This window comes from Anarrhichthys ocellatus, unplaced genomic scaffold (genome assembly GCF_004355925.1).
Source record: "Anarrhichthys ocellatus isolate YVR2014 unplaced genomic scaffold, GSC_Weel_1.0 scaffold49, whole genome shotgun sequence".
In the NCBI taxonomy this organism is placed as follows: Eukaryota; Metazoa; Chordata; class Actinopteri; order Perciformes; family Anarhichadidae; genus Anarrhichthys; species Anarrhichthys ocellatus.
In genome coordinates, this window is record NW_022280079.1 from 132,685 (window position 1) to 150,170 (window position 17,486).

Sequence of the window (17,486 nt, forward strand, 5' to 3'; positions counted from 1 at the left end):
GGAGCAGCAGCGACCTCCAGTGCCTGCTGTCCGGAGCCCTTCTGCCCGTCCGGCCGTCCGCCGGAGCGCCCGTGTCCGGAGCCCTTCTGCCCGTCCGGCCGTCCGCCGGAGCGCCCGTGTCCGGAGCCCTTCTGCCCGTCCGGCCGTCCGCCTGAGCGCCCGTGTCCGGAGCCCTTCTGCCCGCCCGGCCGTCCGCCTGAGCACCCTTGTCCAAAGCAAGTCCGGCCGTCTGCCGGAGCACCCGTGTCCAAAGCAAGTCCGGCCGTCCGCCGGAGCAAGTTTGGCCGTCCGCCGGAGCACCTGTGGCCGAAGCTCTTCTGCGGCCCCGTGGCCGGTCAGATCCAGTCACCCATCCTCCGGACCCACTCCGCCCACCCTGGTTTCTTGTTCTGGATGGTGTACGTCTGGAATCCGTTCCTTGAGGGGGGGGGTACTGTCAGGATCCCTGTTAGATCAGACACCTCCCATGGCCACACAGCTGCAGCTACTTCAGCTAATCACCTCCTGCAGGCTGACACACCAGACTCAGGTCCGACTAACGATTCCCCTGGCACTATATAAACTCTGGTCCTGCAGTCTGGGGTTGTCAGGTCGTACCGTCTTTCACCCGCTTCAACCCCGTAGCATCTTCTGCCTCCGGTGTCCGGGAATCCCCGTGCCCTCCTTTGTGTTAATGGACTACACACGCCGTCAAGCTGCCAGCCCTCCGGTGTCGAGCCACGGGACATCACACCGCCGCTCTGCCTACCCTCCGGTGTCGAGCCACGGGACATCACACCATCGAGCTGCCTGCCCTCTGGTGTCGAGCCACGGGACTCACACCGTCGCTCTGCCTACTCTCTGGTGTCGAGCCACGGGACATCACGCCTTCCTGTCCTCTTTATTCAGGCTAAATAAAACCTGTTTTTATCAACTTCTGTCTCCTGTGATCTTGCTATTGGGTCCTAACCGTGAACTCCCGTGACAGGCACGGCCTCCCTACTCACTGTACCTTGCACATGTTTAAAATAAAAACGTGATTATATGAACCTGTGTATTATTTGAATAGCTTAGTATTGACTGCACAATAAAGAGGTATGTTTATACATGGCACTAGGCCCAGTTTAATATAAAACACTATTTTATACAATATATATAGTTGGGGGTCCCTGCTCCATCTCTCTATCAGTTTGGGGGTCCTTGGCCTGAAACACGTTGAAGACCCCTGCTATAGAGACTTAAAAATAAGTCTCTTGGGACCATGCTTTAGTATAAACCGTACCGCAAGTCGGCCATTTTGATTTTTGTGTAATTTTTCCATAGATTTTGGCCTATTTCTAGTCGCTATACTTTAACGAACTCCTCCTCGGGAATTTGTCTGATCCTCTTCAAATTTGGTCAGTACAATCTTAAGACCATTGTGATTAAAATTTATCAAAAGCTTTACGTTTGATGGAATCATTTAGCTGTAGCGGGCGGCTACTTTACGTGATTCCCCATTAAACAAGCTAATGTAACTCAGCTGGACTTGTTCCAAACGGTCCCAAACTTCCCATGCTTGATAACACTCATGGCCTGAGGATGTCTACGAGCTAATTTTCAATAATACTCACAGCGCCACCTGCTGGTGAAAGGAAATCTGCGTTTTCTGACAAACAGTATCCGATTTACGTGACTTTCACACAATGTGGTTTACACTTGATACAGAGCAACATATTGCATGTTTGCACGCATTCTGTAGCACCACTCTGCGGATACAGGAAGCGGTGCACTATTTGCAAAGCATAATTTCCAGCTTCAGGCAGTCCACGCAGGATAAAAAACATCACGGGCGCATTGTCCGACAGTCGCGGATGTTCGCGGACGTTCTCAGACGCGCAGGCCAGAGTCCCGCCGGCATCCCCGACGTGCTGGAGGATGCGAGGGCCCGTTCATCGCTGCTCGCAGCTTTAATTCAGAATTGTATGTGTCTCTGTGTCTTTCAGAACACTCCACCGGGATGTAGATGCTCGTAAAACAAGTAAAGTGGGGTCATAAAACTTGTAGGCTCAGGGTTTACGGGGGAGGGTGGGTCTTATAGTTCATAATTGGTTTGAGTGTCAAGATTGACCCCCAGTTGTTTTATCTGCTGTGAGTCTATCCAGGCATGTGGTTAATTGATAGTTGTAATAAATTCAGATTTTGTCATCGTTATTATCACATTTCAGTTTTTTATCATCTTTCCGTCAACATTCACTACAATGGTATCAAACCTGGCAACCTCACCGTGACTTACCAGGCTTTATGAAGCTGCACACAGTCGCTTCACCTGACTGCTGTTCGCCAACAAATAGTTCCATGATGTGTCTTTATATTGAATGGTAATATCAGCACATGTGTTTGACACATTAAAGTGTTGACCTACTGGATCACCAAAGTTATTACAATTCAACATGAGGGGAACTTCATGGCAATCCATCCAATAGTTGTTGAGATTTGTCATTGCGGACTATGGTGATGGCCCGGACGCTGCTGCCATGGCTAAAAAGTTAGTCCGATTATACTCCTGAACCTTTGAAGGACTGCATCAGTTTGGTCACCTTCGCCCAAATATCTGATATTTTGGCCAGATGAGGGAGATACACATACAGGAAAGGGTCCATTTATTATCTGGGTGGCCAAACTGTCATGTCAGAAAGAGGACAGACAGCACTCATTGTTCCTCCCAATTTATAAACAGTGCTCATATAAAACCAGGTCATACGCAGTAGTATGGTAATAGAAAACCCCATGGGGACCTGATATGTTTGGTGTGGCGGTCTGTGGCTTACAGGGTTCACTTCAGCCTCAGGCTGGCGTTGGTCTGAAGGATGATTGCATCGAGGATGCACCAACAACATGCTGTGGCTTTAGGATAGCAGCTGATCAACAGGAGAACAGGGTGTTTCTCACCCAAACACACGAAGGAAGGATCGGATCTCATCACATCTCATTTATTCATAGATCTAAGCAAGACAATCAAAACAAAACACTGAATTTTGATTGATAATTTTACCAACTTCTAAAGGAAGGAAGCACTGAGACCCAGTGCTTGATTTCCTGCTTTCTTCAAACAAACTGTAAGTGCATTTATGTATGTTTATAATAAATGACAAATAGTTTGATTGATATTATGCTTTACGCTGCAATGAAAAGGTGTCAGTCTGTCTGTCTTTATGTTCTCTCCAGGTTTGTATGGTCTCAGAGTGAATCGTGGTTCCATACTGACTTCTAGTGGTCTTCTTTAGGCCTCTATATTCTTATTGATCTCACAGTACAAATCATTAACGCCAAATTAACTTGGTGAGTGCAATGTATTACTGATAGAAATAATGGAAAAAACTTCAGTGCATTGCTAAAGTATTCATCCCCCTTGGTGTTTTCCTATTTAGTTGCATAACAACCTGAAATTAAAATGGATTTTTACTGAAAAAGGTGCATGCTGATGTATTCACCCCCTTTGATATAAAGTCCCTAAATAAAATCTGATGCCACCAGTTATATTGAGAAGTCACAAAGTAAGTTAAATAAAGTCCACCTGTGTGCAATCTAAGTCACATAATGTGTCACATGATCCAATGAAGCACCATTCAATTAAGACAAGGAGGACGTTAATCAGAGAGGCAACAAAGAGATAACCCTCAAGGAGCTAAAGGCTCTTGGACCACATAGGACCACTGTAAACCGTATGCTCCACAGAGCAGCTTTATGGAAGAATGGCCAGAAGAAAAAAACATTAGAGATCAGGTTTGGAGTCTCCCTCATGCCTTTTGGTGATTCCCAAATGTTTTTTCTTATTTTTTTTCTTCAAGCAATGTCTCCTTGTCTACTACGACTATTGGTCCTATCTGGGCAGGTTTGTTGTTGTGCCATATTCTTTCCATTTTGTAATAATGGATTTAATGGTGCTCCATTAGATCATGTGACAGATCATGTGACATTTAGCTTGCACACAGGTGGGTTGAGCAGCACAGTTTATCCTTCATTTTGGGAATAGACAAAATAATCTTAACTCAGGCTTCACTAGTTTCTTCTGGGAACTTTCAACCACATCTTAAGATCTTCATCAATGACGAGAGGTTGGCTCATATGTCTTAATGTGACCACGTATGGAATTTCACTCCTGTGATAACAATTGATTATATGGAGGTAAACAGCATAAACCCTTGACAAGACAATGAATGAACACCTGAGTTATTACCAGATCAAAACTTCTCACAGCAGCCGTTGAAAAGAGGTCAAAGGTCGTCGAGCAGGAGCCAGTGGGTGGCCAGAGAACGATTCAGGCCAAAGTTTCATACTTTGGTCACATGATGACACCTGAACCCACTCCGGTTGTTGATGAAGTGCTTCAAGGCGCCACAAAAAGTTAGTAAGTTTGATCAATTTAGTCTTGGCAAACAGTTGTCATGGAGATGAGGTGACCGACTTGGTCCACCTTTTGTCAGGCTCTAGTCTCTAAATTAGTGAAGATGATTTTGTCAAAGATCCAAGTTGTAATAAATCAGCACTTCCGTATAAGCCTGTGGACATACTGTATCTTGTATTAGTAGGCGATACAGTTCCCATATGAGGCAGATACAATAATTATGAGAAAACATAATATATTTATTATATATTTTACTTTACTTTAGTTAACATTTGTAAGAATATGGCAAATAAATCAGTTTAAAGAAAAGAGTAGGTAGGGAAACTAAACATTTGAAGAGAAATTGAATGGATTGAAACAGCTTCAAGAGATGTGTAGTTTCCTCTGGGGAGAAAGAACCACTGGAGGAGAACTGGAGGATGGACAGCAGCTGAAGCGTTAGCACCAGCGTCCCTCCCGGCTCCTCACTTGATGAGTGTTTACAGATGGCTGTGACAGAGGTAGGTAGGGTGACAGCCGCGGGACACTGGGAGCTGTTTCCCAAAGGACCAACGCAGTCTCCTGACGTAGAACCAAAATGGAGACTGTCTGGAATGGGTCGATCAAGGCAATCAATCACCTCGTGCAGGCCTTCCCTCATGGAGAGCACAGCTAGCAGCAACATGCAAGCCAAACTATTCCTCTTATATCACATGTCCTGGGAGTACAGGATCATCTTATCCTGATGTACTGATTGGTAATAACTGTAATAAACGGGTGTGGTCCATTTCGAGTGAATTAGACCAGAAAGCAGTGTATGCTTTAGGGTGGGCTTACTGTGATTGACAGGTCGCTACTACGGCGTTGTCTGGTCTGGGAGTTGTCCGTGTTTTCGTCTTACAGCTTTAACCCTTTCACATCATGAAAGTTTAATTGTAACATATGTTGCAAAAAGCCAAGATGGGGACGACCTACAAACAAGATGGCGATTTCATAAAAACGAGACAGTCTATATGCTACAGACATTCATCACAACATGCTACCTGTATTCAGTATTTAAGAATGTTTTGAATTTCTGTGGCATTTTATGAACAGCTTTCAGTGTGCAGAGGCTGCTGTTATTTATTACTGCTTTGAGTCTGAGACCTGGTTTACAGTATGAGGGACAGTTCTCACGACGTATTTCACTTCCAGGAAGCAACATGACTTAAATTGCTGAAATTCCACCCCTGTTCTCTCCCTGTTAGTCAGTAAAGAGTATGTAACTTTACTAGCTGCTTGATAGCTAAGCTCCTAGCTCCTTTCAAGAGCAGAGAGTCACAAAGTGCTTCATGGAGAAAAAAGGTTTTAAAACACAAAACCGGTTTTGTGTTTTCAGATACAAAACAGGTTTTCGGTGAGTGAGGGATCATTCAAGTCTGAGAATAATGTAATTGTAATTAAAATACTATACAACTATACACATATGTTACATCATGCACACGTCATCTCATTATTTCTGTCTCCTTTTTTGCATCTGACTAAATAATCCATCCATCCATCCATCCATTTTCCTCCGCTTATCTGGGGTCGGGTCGCGGTGGCCATAGGTGAGGGTAGGAACGTAGACCGAGTGGTAAATTGAGAGCTTTGCCTTCCGGCTCAGCTCCCTCTTCACCAAGACGGTCCGGTGCAGTGCCTGCTTTACTGCTGCAGCCGCACCGATCCGTCTGTCGATCTCCCGCTCCATCTTACCCTCACTCGTGAACAAGACCCCAAGATACTTGAACTCCTTCGCTTGAGGTAGGCACTCCGTCCCCACCTGGAGGGAGCAATCCACCGGTTTCCGGCAGAGCACCATGGCCTCAGATTTGGAGGTGCTAACTCTCATCCCCGCCGCTTCACACTCGGCTGCAAACCGCCCCAGTGAATGCTGGAGGTCACAATCCGAGGAGGCTAACAGGACCACATCATCTGCAAACAGCAGAGAGGCGATCCTGAGACCCCCGAACCTGACGTTCTCCACCCCCAGGCTATCCTGGCTACCCCCTAGATATCCTGTCCATGAAAGTCACGAACAGGACCGGAGACAAAGGGCAGCCCTGGCGGAGGCCAACACCCACCGGGAATGTGTCTGACTTATTGCCGAGAATGCGGACACAGCTCCTACTGCAGTCGTACAGAGACCGGATCGCCCGTTTTAATGGGTCCGGTACCCCATACTCCCGCAGCACCCCCCACAAGAACCCCTGAGGGACCCGGTCGAAAGCCTTCTCCAAGTCCACAAAGCACATGTAGACTGGTTGGGCAAACTCCCAGAACCCCTCCAGTAGTCTTGCGAGGGTAAAGAGCTGGTCCACTGTTCCACGGCCGGGACGGAATCCACATTGCTCCTCTTGTATCTGAGGTTCGACAAACGGTCGGAGCCTCCTTTCCAGCACCCTGGCATAAGCCTTCCCCGGGAGGCTGAGTAGTGTGATACCCCGGTAATTCGAGCACACTCTCCGGTCCCCCTTTTTGAAAATGGGAACCACCACCCCGGTCTGCCAGTCCATGGGCACTGATCCCGACCCCCATGCGACATTGAAGAGGCGTGTCAGCCAGGACAGCCCAACTATGTCCAGCGCTTTCAGCATCTCAGGGCGGATCTCATCCACCCCCGGCGCCTTGCCACCAAGGAGCTTTTTGACTACCTCAGCGGCCTCTGCCAGGGATATGGGTGAGCCTCCCCCTAGATCTTCAGGCGCTGCCTCCTCTGCAGAGGACATGTTGGTCGGGTTTAGGAGTTCCTCAAAGTGCTCTTTCCACCGCCCGACGATGTCCCCTGTCCGGGTCAGCAGTCCCCCCCCCCTGCTGAGAACAGCCTAGGGTAAGCCCTGCTTTCCCTTCCTGAGCCGTCGGATGGTTTGCCAGAACCTCCTTGAGGCCAAAGTCCTCCATGGCCTCCCCGAACTCCTCCCATGCCCGAGTTTTAGCACTCGCGACCACCGCAGCTGCAGCCCTTCTGGCCTGCCGGTACCTGTCAGCTACTTCGGGAGACCCCTGGGCCAACTAGGCCTTGAAGGTCTCCTTCTTCAGCTTGACGGCTTCCCTCACCTCCGGTGTCCACCACCGGGTTCTCGGGTTGCCGCCACGACAGGCACCGATGACCTTCCGGCCACAGCTCCTAGCGGCCGCGTCCACAATAGAGGCTTTGAACATGGTCCATTCGGATTCCTTGTCCCCAACCTCCCTCGGGATGTGTGAGAAGTTCTTCCGGAGGTGGGAGTTAAAGACCTCCCGGACAGGGTCCTCCGCCAGACGTTCCCAGTTCACCCTCACTACACGTTTGGGCTTGCCGGGTCTTTCCAACCGGTTCCCCTGCCATCTGATCCAACTCACCACCAGGTGGTGATCAGTTGACAGCTCTGCTCCTCTCTTCACCCGAGTGTCCAAGACATACGGCCGCAAATCAAATGATACGATTACAAAGTCGATCATTGATCTCCGGCCTAAGGTGTTCTGGTACCAGGTACACTTATGAGCCACCTTATGTTCGAACATGGTGTTCGTTATGGCCAAACCGTGGCAAGCACAGAAGTCCAATAACGAGACACCATTCGGGTTCAGATCGGGCAAGCCGTTCCTCCCAATCACCCCCTGCCAGGTTTCTCCGTCAACTCCGGAAAAGGACAAAGTCCAACCTCTCTCCAGGAGCTTGGTTCCAGAGCCAGCGCTGTGTGTGGAGGTGAGTCCAACTATATCTAGCTGGTACCGCTCCACCTCCTGCACCAGCTCTGGCTCTTTCCCCGCTAGCGAGGTGACGTTTCACGTCCCTAGAGCTAGTCTATGCCGCCGGCGATCAGCTCGTCCAGGCCTCCCGCCTGACCCGCCGCCCGGTCTGCATTGCACCCGACCCCGATGCTTGTCCCTGCGGGTGGTGGGTCCACAGGGTGGCTGCTCCATGCTGTTTATTCGGGCTGAGCCCGACCGGGCCCCATGGGCGAAGGCCCGGCCACCAGACGCTCGCCGACGAGCTCCCATCCTGGGTCCGGCTCCGGGAGGGTGCCCCGGTTTCCCTGGTCTGGGCGAGGTGGCTAAAGTCCGTGGGCTGCTTATCATTAGGGTCGTTTGAACCGCTCTTAGCCTGGGCTCTCCCCCGAGACCTGTTTGCCTTGGGAGACCCTACCAGGGGCTAATGCCCCGGACAACATAGCTCCCCAGGATCACTGAGCCACTCAAACTCCTCCACCACGTTAAGGTGGCGATTCGCGGAGGAGCGACTAAATAATGTGATGCACAATAGATGTTTACTTTTTTGTTGATTGCTTGGAGGATCTAACCCTCCTCTACGGTCATTAAACTAACCATTTACTCACTCAGCATCTTAACCGTCATGCCAAATACCGTCCCATAGACAAGAGGAGAGGCGATTAGTGTTCGGTTTAGAGGCAGAGATCACGGGTGCTCCAATCACAGGATTACAGGAAAAGTTAAGATGGTTGATGTTGGCACAAAGGTTTTGTCAGAGGATGAAGAAATCCTTCACACACCTACTCATGCTGCAGCAGCAGGTTTTAGGGGTGCGACAAAATCCCTTTCAATTAACACCTGTAGCTCACCTGATAGATTTGGCTTGGTGGTCTGACTCAGCTGTATGAGAAGAGAGAGAGAGGCAGCAGTGAGAATGTGGGGTGATTGCTCTTGCAAAGGACTGAGATCGCCAACTCTTCCCTTCATTTAAAAGTGTTGCTTGTGTTTTGTCAGTCTATTTATGTAAAAATGAGCCGTTATCAAAAGGACTGCTAGTCCAAATTCCCCCAGCACATACTACTCCCCACAAAAGATTTGTCTGGTCACTGAAAATGGCGTGGGCTTCACCTTCACCTCCACAGCAATGATACACTTGCGGCCTCTAGTGGTGTGGTCAAATAAGGTCGAAGAGTTTTATAAATTAATTTTGCACTTGACGTTTCTAGAAATTTTAGCCCAAAATTCTCTTAACTTCTCAGCTTAACTTCTCTGTTTATTCTGCATTTTATGATAAGATAAAATACAATAATATCATATCAAAGCCAGCAGACAGATTATCTAATCAACAACTATCCATCATTTATAGGAACTGCTCCCAGAACAATCCAGGAATTCTAGAAATATTGAACCTGCAAAGCTACCATTTAGAATACTTGCTACTTCACGGTCCAAATCTGTTCATCACACAGAGCAAATCATTTCATACACACAAGCAAATGATACATTTAGATTGAGAAAAAGTGAATTTAGAAACACTCACCAATTTGACAACACATACAGAGCATAAAGAAACACTGCAACAGAACAAGCCTTTCCTCTGGCACCACCCAATACACAGGAATAACTGCTATGTACTCACTATCAGAATAATGATATTTTGATTTTGTAAACAGTTCAGTCTTTCAGGTAGAGCCACTCTTAGGCTTACATTTGGACTTAACTGAAATGCATTATATATCGGTAAAACCCTTTGAAATGTAAGGAGGTCCCAGACAAACACTCATAAAACAAATGCAAACAATAATGTGTATAACACAACAGTGACAAACCAAACCACAAAACATGAAACAAAGAAGAATCTAAATAGCTAAAGGAGAATAGAAGAAAATACACTAACATGCAGTAAAAGCACGCTCACATGCAATAAAATGCACTAAAAAGCACGCTCACATAAGGTAACATGCACTAATATAAACTAAAAGGCACGCTCACATGCACTAACATGCACTAAAAGGCACGCTCACATAAGCTAACATGCACTAATATAAACTAAAAGGCAGCGTTCCTTCAGTTTGTTCCTTTCGAGTCCTTCCTTGTTTCCTTATACAGTCAGTTCAAATAGTCAGTCAGTTTCAGTTCCAAAGTCAAAAGAATAAGTCAAGTAGTAAGATGTATTGCTTTCTTAATCCTACCTCACTGGTGCAGTGAGGTGATGAGAAATGAAGAAACGGTTGTTTTCTCCTCAGCAACAAAGAAGATCTTGACCCTACTCCTCGGGGTAAGGAGATGTTCGGTTCAGTGGTGGCTCGCCATCTCCCTCATCAGGGAGAGTTCAATATCCAGAATCAAAGGTATCCAGGGAACCTCAAAAACCTAGCCTGTATAAGACAAGGCTATTACGATCATGAAATTCCAATCTATGTTATGGCCATAATGAATTACCTATTCACATTCTCAAAATAATACACAGCAATTCTCACATGGAGCATTTTATCCTTCTTTAATTTGGATTTTTTTAGCTATTTAACCATGAATTATGATTATCTTGTAGGAGTGTGGAAACAAACGATGAGGCGGGTGGTAGGCAGTAGTGCGATGGAGCTTCACCCCTAGGCTTCCTGCAACTGCATTTCACAGCTCTGATGTAAACTGTGGGCCTCGGTCCGAGGAAACGTCAGCTGGGACTCCGAACCTGGCGACTCAAGCCTAAATAAACGCCCGAGCCACCTCATCCGCCGTTGTTGATGACAACGGGACAGTTTCTGGCCAGCGAGTGGTTCGGTCTACCATTGTGAGGAGATGTGTGAAACCACGGGATGGGGGCAAAGGTCCTACCAAGTCCACATTCACGTGATCGAACCTCCTTTCTGGAACCGAGAACTGTGCTAACACCACACCACACAAGTCCCGGCCTACTTTCGTATATCCTTTTTCAGCCCGTGCCAGATGAACTTTACTGCCATCAACTTCTGAGATGCCCTCTTGCCAGGGTGTGACAGTCCATGAATAGCATTGAAAACCTGTTGTCTCCATTCGTCGGGAACAACCGGCCGTGGCTGGCCTGTGGAGACGTCACACAGGAGCGTAGCACCTGTTTCACCAAACGGGACCTCCTCCAACCGCAGTCCCGTAACTGCCGTCTTCAACTCCTGGACGCCCGGGTCTGAAACCTGATCCCCAGCCATCTTGTTATAGTCCAATCCTAACTGGACAGCCCCGGTGACGGCCCTGGAGAGACAGTCTGCGACCAGGTTTTCCTTGCCCGCTACATGCTGCAGATCCGTGGTAAACTGATATGAAGGAGAGCTGGCGCTGCTGGCATGCAGACCATGGTTCGGCGCTCTTACTCATGGCAAACGTCAGTGGCTTGTGATCCACAAACGCAGTGAACGGCCGAGCCTCCAGCAGGAACCGGAAATGCCGAATGGCCAGAAAGAGGCTGAGGAGCTCCCGATCGAAAGTGCTGTACTTCCGCTCATTAGGCCGCAACTGTCGACTGAAGAAAGCAAGCTGTTGCCATGCCCCTTTCACCCACTACTCGTGCACCGTGCCCACCGCGTAGTCCGAAACGTCCGTGGTGATGGCAATCGGAGCCTTAGGTGACGGGTGTGCCAGCATTGTTGCGTTTGCCAGAGCTCTTTTAGCGTCAACAAACGCAAGTTCCCTCTCTTCGGTCCAGTCAACAGCCTGTTTGATGGCCTTGCCCTTCAGGGCTTCGTACAGGGGCCGCATCACTTGCGCTGCTCAGGGAATAAAGCGAGTTCACCATGAAGTTCACCATACCTAAAAATTCCTGCAGGGCCCTCACTGTGAGTGGGCGTGTAAAGTTAGTCACTGCCTCCACCTTTGACAGACGGGGAACTGCCCCGTCCTTTGTGATGCGGTGTCCCAGAAAGTCAATGGTGGTCAACCCAAACTGGCACTTAGCCGGGTTGATGGTCAACCCGTGCTGGCTGTCGCTCAAACAGAGTCCGGAGGTGAGACATATGCTCCGCTCTTGACGAACTGGCCACCAGGCTGTCATCCAGGTAGACAAACAGGAAAGGCACGTCCCTCAGCACCGTGTCCATTAGACGCTGGAACATCTGCGCTGCATTTTTTAGGCCAAATGGCATCCTCAAGAACTCAAAGGCAAGAACAAGGCCGAATGGAGTGATCAGCACCGTCTTGGGAAGGTCCAGCGGGTGAACGGGCACTTGATGGTAACCTCGTACCAGGTCCACTTTCGAAAACATCACACTATCCGACACGTGGGCAGAAAAGTCTTGAATATGTGGAACTGGATAGCGGTCCGGGATTGTTACCTCGTTGAGCCGGCGATAATCTCCACATGGGCCCACCCGTCCCCAGGCTTCAGTGCAATGTGCAGGGGTGAAGCCCACGGACTGTTGGAGCGGCGAACGATGCCCAGGTGCTCCATGTTTTCAAACTCGGTCTTGCCGATGGTGAGCTTTGCCGGATCTAGGCGCCAGGCCCGGGCATGTACCGGTGGGCCGGTGGTAGAGATGTGATGCTCCACCCCATGCTTGACCGTAGAGGACGAGAAGGTGGGCTGCGTGAGGTCTGGGAACTCGGCCAGCAGACGCAGAAACTCATCAGCCGCTGCAAGCATGCTAGTCAACCTGGTAGAGCCCGCTCCACTTAGTGTACATGGGTAAGAACAAAAAGTCACAGCATTTATCAGGTGGCGGCCCTTGACGTCCACCAATAGTCCATAAGTGCATAGGAAATCCGCGCCAAGCTGGGGAATGGCAATTTTGGCAGTAACAAAGTCCCAGCTGAAACGCTGCCCCATAAAACACAGCTCCAGGCACCGTGTCCCAAAAGTGCGTATGGGGGTACCGTTCGCAGCTTCCAGGGGGGGGCTCTGCCCGTTTGTCAGCATGTCCACCCGTGATGCAGGCACAACGCTCCTCTGCGCCCCCGTGTCGCAGAGAAAGCGCCGCCCGGAAACGTCGTCCTGGATGAACAGCAGCCTGCCTCCCCAACCGACGCTCATGGCCGTCACTGAGCGCCGGCCCTGGCATTTCAAGTCCCGCCGAAACTGCATGGCACCTTGTAGCCCGCGGCCCAAACCTTGCGTGGTAATAGCACAGGCCGGTAGATCCCCGCCGCTGGCTCGCTGCCGCCGCTGAGGCAACGACCGTTGTCTCCCCCGGCCATGCCGTGGCTTGGGCCGGCCTCAGCGCAGCTGTGTAGCTTTGTTGGCCAGCCAGAAAGAACTTATCGGCCTCCTCGGCCAACTCCCGACAATCGGTAATCTTGGTGTTGGCCAAAGCAGCCTGCACCTGCAGTGGTAGCTGCTGCAGAAAAAGTTCCGTAAACAGAAACTCCGGCTCATGTTTTCCTAGCAGAGCTAACATTTTGTCCATCAGCTCCGACGGCTTGCTGTCGCCGAGGCTGTTCAGAGAAAGCAACCGGCAAGCCCGCTCAGAGTCCGAAAGCCCTAAAATGTTCAACAGCCGGCCTTTCAAGGCATTGTACTTGTCCCTCTCTGGAGGATTTTCAAGGATGCTTACCACTCTGCCTGCTGTCGAACTGCCGAGAGCCGCCACGACATAATAATATTTTGTCGCGTCCACTGTAATGTCTCTGAGGGCGAACTGTGCCTCAGTTTGAGCAAACCACACCGCTGCTTGCGTCTCCCAAAACTCCGGCAGTTTGAGCGAAACTGCGTGCGTCGTCATCTTCTCTTCTGGAAACGTCCAGGAGAGTCAGGGTCACCAATGTAGGAGCGTGGAAACAAATGATGAGGCGAGTATTCCCTTTGACTGCACCTTGTGGCCGTTTATTTCCATCCATACACACATAACGCACATTCACTTCCTGCCACCCTTTAACCCCCCCCCCCCCGTCACCAGGGTTACGCCCCTTTCCTTAGAGGGGCCTCATGAATTCGGTCTTTTCTGTCCCCTACAATCTAACATTTGAACCATGGATTAAACATAGTGTTTCTCTTTTGAATCCTGAACTGAGTAAGAACAACAATAACTTTACCAACTTCACATTCATGTTTTTAAAATAGTCTCAATGCAGATATTCAGTAGTTCTCTTAAACTTACTTCATATTCGTATTAACACTGGCAGTGCATAACAGAGCAGTCACGTTGTAAACATGCACAATATAACACTAAAGAAAGTAGCAAAACAACCAACAGCATATCATTTTGCTACAACCCATATCCACATTTTCCAGCAAATGATCAATGCAAAAATATGCTGCTTTAAGTAAACAAGTAACACTCTCCATTTCATAGCAGTCGTTTTATCGGCAGCTTCACATATCAATGCCCTCACCCCGACAGACAGCGTGGTTAATACAGTTAGCATGCTAGCTTAATTTAGCAAAAACTCACAATGACGCTGTCAAAAGGTTTCAAACTACTGGTGCAAAGATCTCTGAATCACCTCTCTCATGTCGCATAAGTGTAGTCTCACAAAACACTCAGTGTCTCTGACAGTTTTAACAGTTGTCAGTCATGACGGCTAAACTAATTTATAAAACAAATAGTGCTCATTCCCTTGCGTATTCTCTTACTCGGTAACATCAAACTTCTTTTTGGTAGGGTGGGACTTATTTTCCTTTCCACAATCGAGAGTCTGCATTCCCCGAAATAACTAACCCTAACAACAGAGCCGTCAAAGGTTGAATTAAAATGACATTAAAGGCTTAAATTATCTGCTGGGTTACATCACAAATAGAAAAATAATCCTAAAAATGTAAATATTAGGGACACTAACATGCACTAAAAGGCACGCTCACATGCGCTAACCTACACTAACATGCAGGCTCTAATAAGGCTTGCTCAACTTTACCAAAAATTCTTTCTTCCACATAATGTTGCAAGCAAACTCAGACTTTAGATATTCATTCAAAAACAAATTAATTAAATCACCAATGCGCATCTTTTCCTTAGTCAGAAGGCAGAAAATTAAAAGCAAACGTGAGTACGAGTAGTTTATTTCTCTTTCGAAGGGAAGGCTTTTTGGGGGAAATGTCTGAAACAAACATATTACAACAATATTGCTTATTAATGCTGAATAATCTCTTCTTCACAGGTCCATCTTGTTTTAAGTATATACTGTAATAGTATCATCCTGTACAGTATAGCACAGTATTGTAAAATCATAGAAATAAAATATTACTCAAATATCACTTTTCTTTATGTTGCAGAATTCAGTCTGTAAAAGCATCAATCTGTTCCCTCACAGACAAAATGCAGGTACACTTGCAGGATACGACTCCTTTATATTCCAGTGCTGCACAGTATGGTTGAGTCATGAAGCGAGTAAACCCTCTCGTTATGACCAACCATCATCAGCTTCATGCCAGAGTCTGATCAGAACCTAAAAACTCCACCCTGCAGAAAAAGCCGGGGGGGTTAGATTTCTAAGAGCCTGAAGTCAATTTAATTTAATTGATGATATCACAAGTGGTTTTCAAATGAATTACATTATTTTCCACCCCAGACTCCAGCTCATATCCAGTTAGGTCCCGTTGGCAGTTGAGAGATTGCTGCAAGCATTTGGGGATGAATGATAAAGTCCTATTTAAGTGTGGCAGAGCACAGAGGAACCTCACTGTTATCATTCTGTCTGAAGTGACATCTAAGCACTGTCAACTCCAGAAAGAGGCCATGATGAATACTGATGCACTTTCAGCTCTTTGTAGCTTTTGCTGTGATGCTAACAGTCACACACAACAGGTTTTTGGAATGCATTGCTTCAGTTTGTGCTTATCTTACAGGGTGATGAATAGGCAGACTGATGTGTAGGAATAATACATGTAAAAGAGACAATAACATGGAGAATGCTGTGCAGGACTTTACATATGGGTTAAAAAGAAGCATCAGAACCTCCACAGCTACACATGCTTTATGAACTGCACACAAGGGTTAACATATATGGTGCCATCATGTTTGTGATACACAGATATGTTTATGCTGACACAAAATAACCATGGCGGGCAACACAAAAAAGGATTTGATTCATTTGATTTTGATTATTCAAAACACCCAAACTGAATGACTGAATTAATGGATAAATACGTTCTGCAGTTCTGGCAATGGATGTGTCAGCAGGTTCATGTGGCTCTGCTGGCAGCATCATCCCTGCTTTTCCAAAGCAATGTAAGTGTGAGACAGGCACTCCTCGTTAACAGCATTGAGGTTCAAGGGTGGGAGAGGTCCTCTGGACAGAATGTTTGGCAAGTCTTCTGGGTCAACAGTGTCACAGGTCAGGGGTCAGGTGTTGTGTTCCACAGAGATAGAGGACCCACAGGCAACTGAGGAAGCCTGACAGGAGGCACTCATGGTGGGCGGAGCGAGGGTCAGTGATCCACAGGGGTCGACACACTGCTGCTGAGAACAAGAGAGCAAGGAGTAGAGAGCATGGTTGACCTACAGTGTATAGGCATCTAGGGGTTTTACATTGACCACAATGCCTAGCAGCCATCTGTAGTAGCAGGGTAGCTACATTTAGCATAGGAATGCCATGTGTTTATGGTAACAATGTATACAATGTAAAGGTAACCATTTAAAACACACATTCTTTTATATTTTGTAAACATGTACAAATATAATTTCTTCTTTCTCTTTCTTATATCATATTTAGGAAAACATCAGGTTCCTTTGAAATAATTACATTACAGGCTCCCAAACTCTTCACAGTTTTATAGCAATATAGGTACATTATTCATGTCATGTGCTGTGCTTAGCATTTAAAGCTCGGGTAGGTAATCTTGAGAATCTAGCAAGCCTACACTAGATTTTCATTTTAAATCAGTTCAATTCAATTTATTTGTATAGCCCAAATTACAAATTTGCCTCAGAGGGACAAAGTCTCCAAGTCTTCAACACTGACAGCTCGTCCCTTCAGGCCTCCCTCCATAGACACTCCCCAAAATTAGCATTATAAACAATAAACATAGCAACTGTTAGTACTCACAGCTGTCAAGATAGCAGCTTCTGGAAGACTCTGGTGACGGATATTGAGTGAACAGAAAGAGTGCACGCAGGTAGACAGGTAGGTAGGTAGTTAGTTAGTCAAGAAGGTAGGTAGGTAGTTAGTTAGACAAGAAGGTAGTAGGTAGTTAGACAAGAAGATAGACGGGTAGGAAGGTAGACAAGTAGATAGGAAGGTAGACAATTTGTAGGTAGACAGGTAGGTAGATAATTGGTAGGTAGACAGGTAGGTAGGTAGACAGGTAGGTAGGTAGACAGGTAGGTAGATAATTGGTAGGTAGGCAGGTAGGTAGGTAGACAGACAGGCAGGTAGGTAGGTAGACAGGCAGGTAGATAATTGGTAGGTAGACAGGTAGGTAGGTAGGTAGGTATGTAGAAAGGTGGGTAGCCCATATTGCAGTGCTGCGACAGCCAGATACCAATTTTTTTTGTCAGAGCATTTGATTTATTGATTGCTGTCAGGATGT

The 17,486-nt window shown here is 47.5% G+C and overlaps 1 protein-coding gene across 3 annotated transcripts in view; it reads right to left on the reverse strand.

Annotated features, from left to right (window-relative positions):
• Positions 1-10,350: 10,350 nt before the first annotated feature.
• LOC116395780 (protein bicaudal D homolog 1-like) overlaps positions 10,351-17,486 on the reverse strand; it is a 60,386-nt gene continuing 53,250 nt past the window's right edge. Inside the window, exon 12 of one of the 3 annotated variants that reach the window (XM_031869893.1) lies at positions 10,351-16,413. In XM_031869893.1, the coding sequence (XP_031725753.1) occupies positions 16,300-16,413 (114 nt within the window). In that variant the 3' untranslated portion in view covers positions 10,351-16,299. Of the gene's footprint in view, positions 16,417-17,486 lie in introns of all 3 variants that reach the window. The other 2 variants (XM_031869894.1, XM_031869895.1) reach the window with 2 other exon arrangements.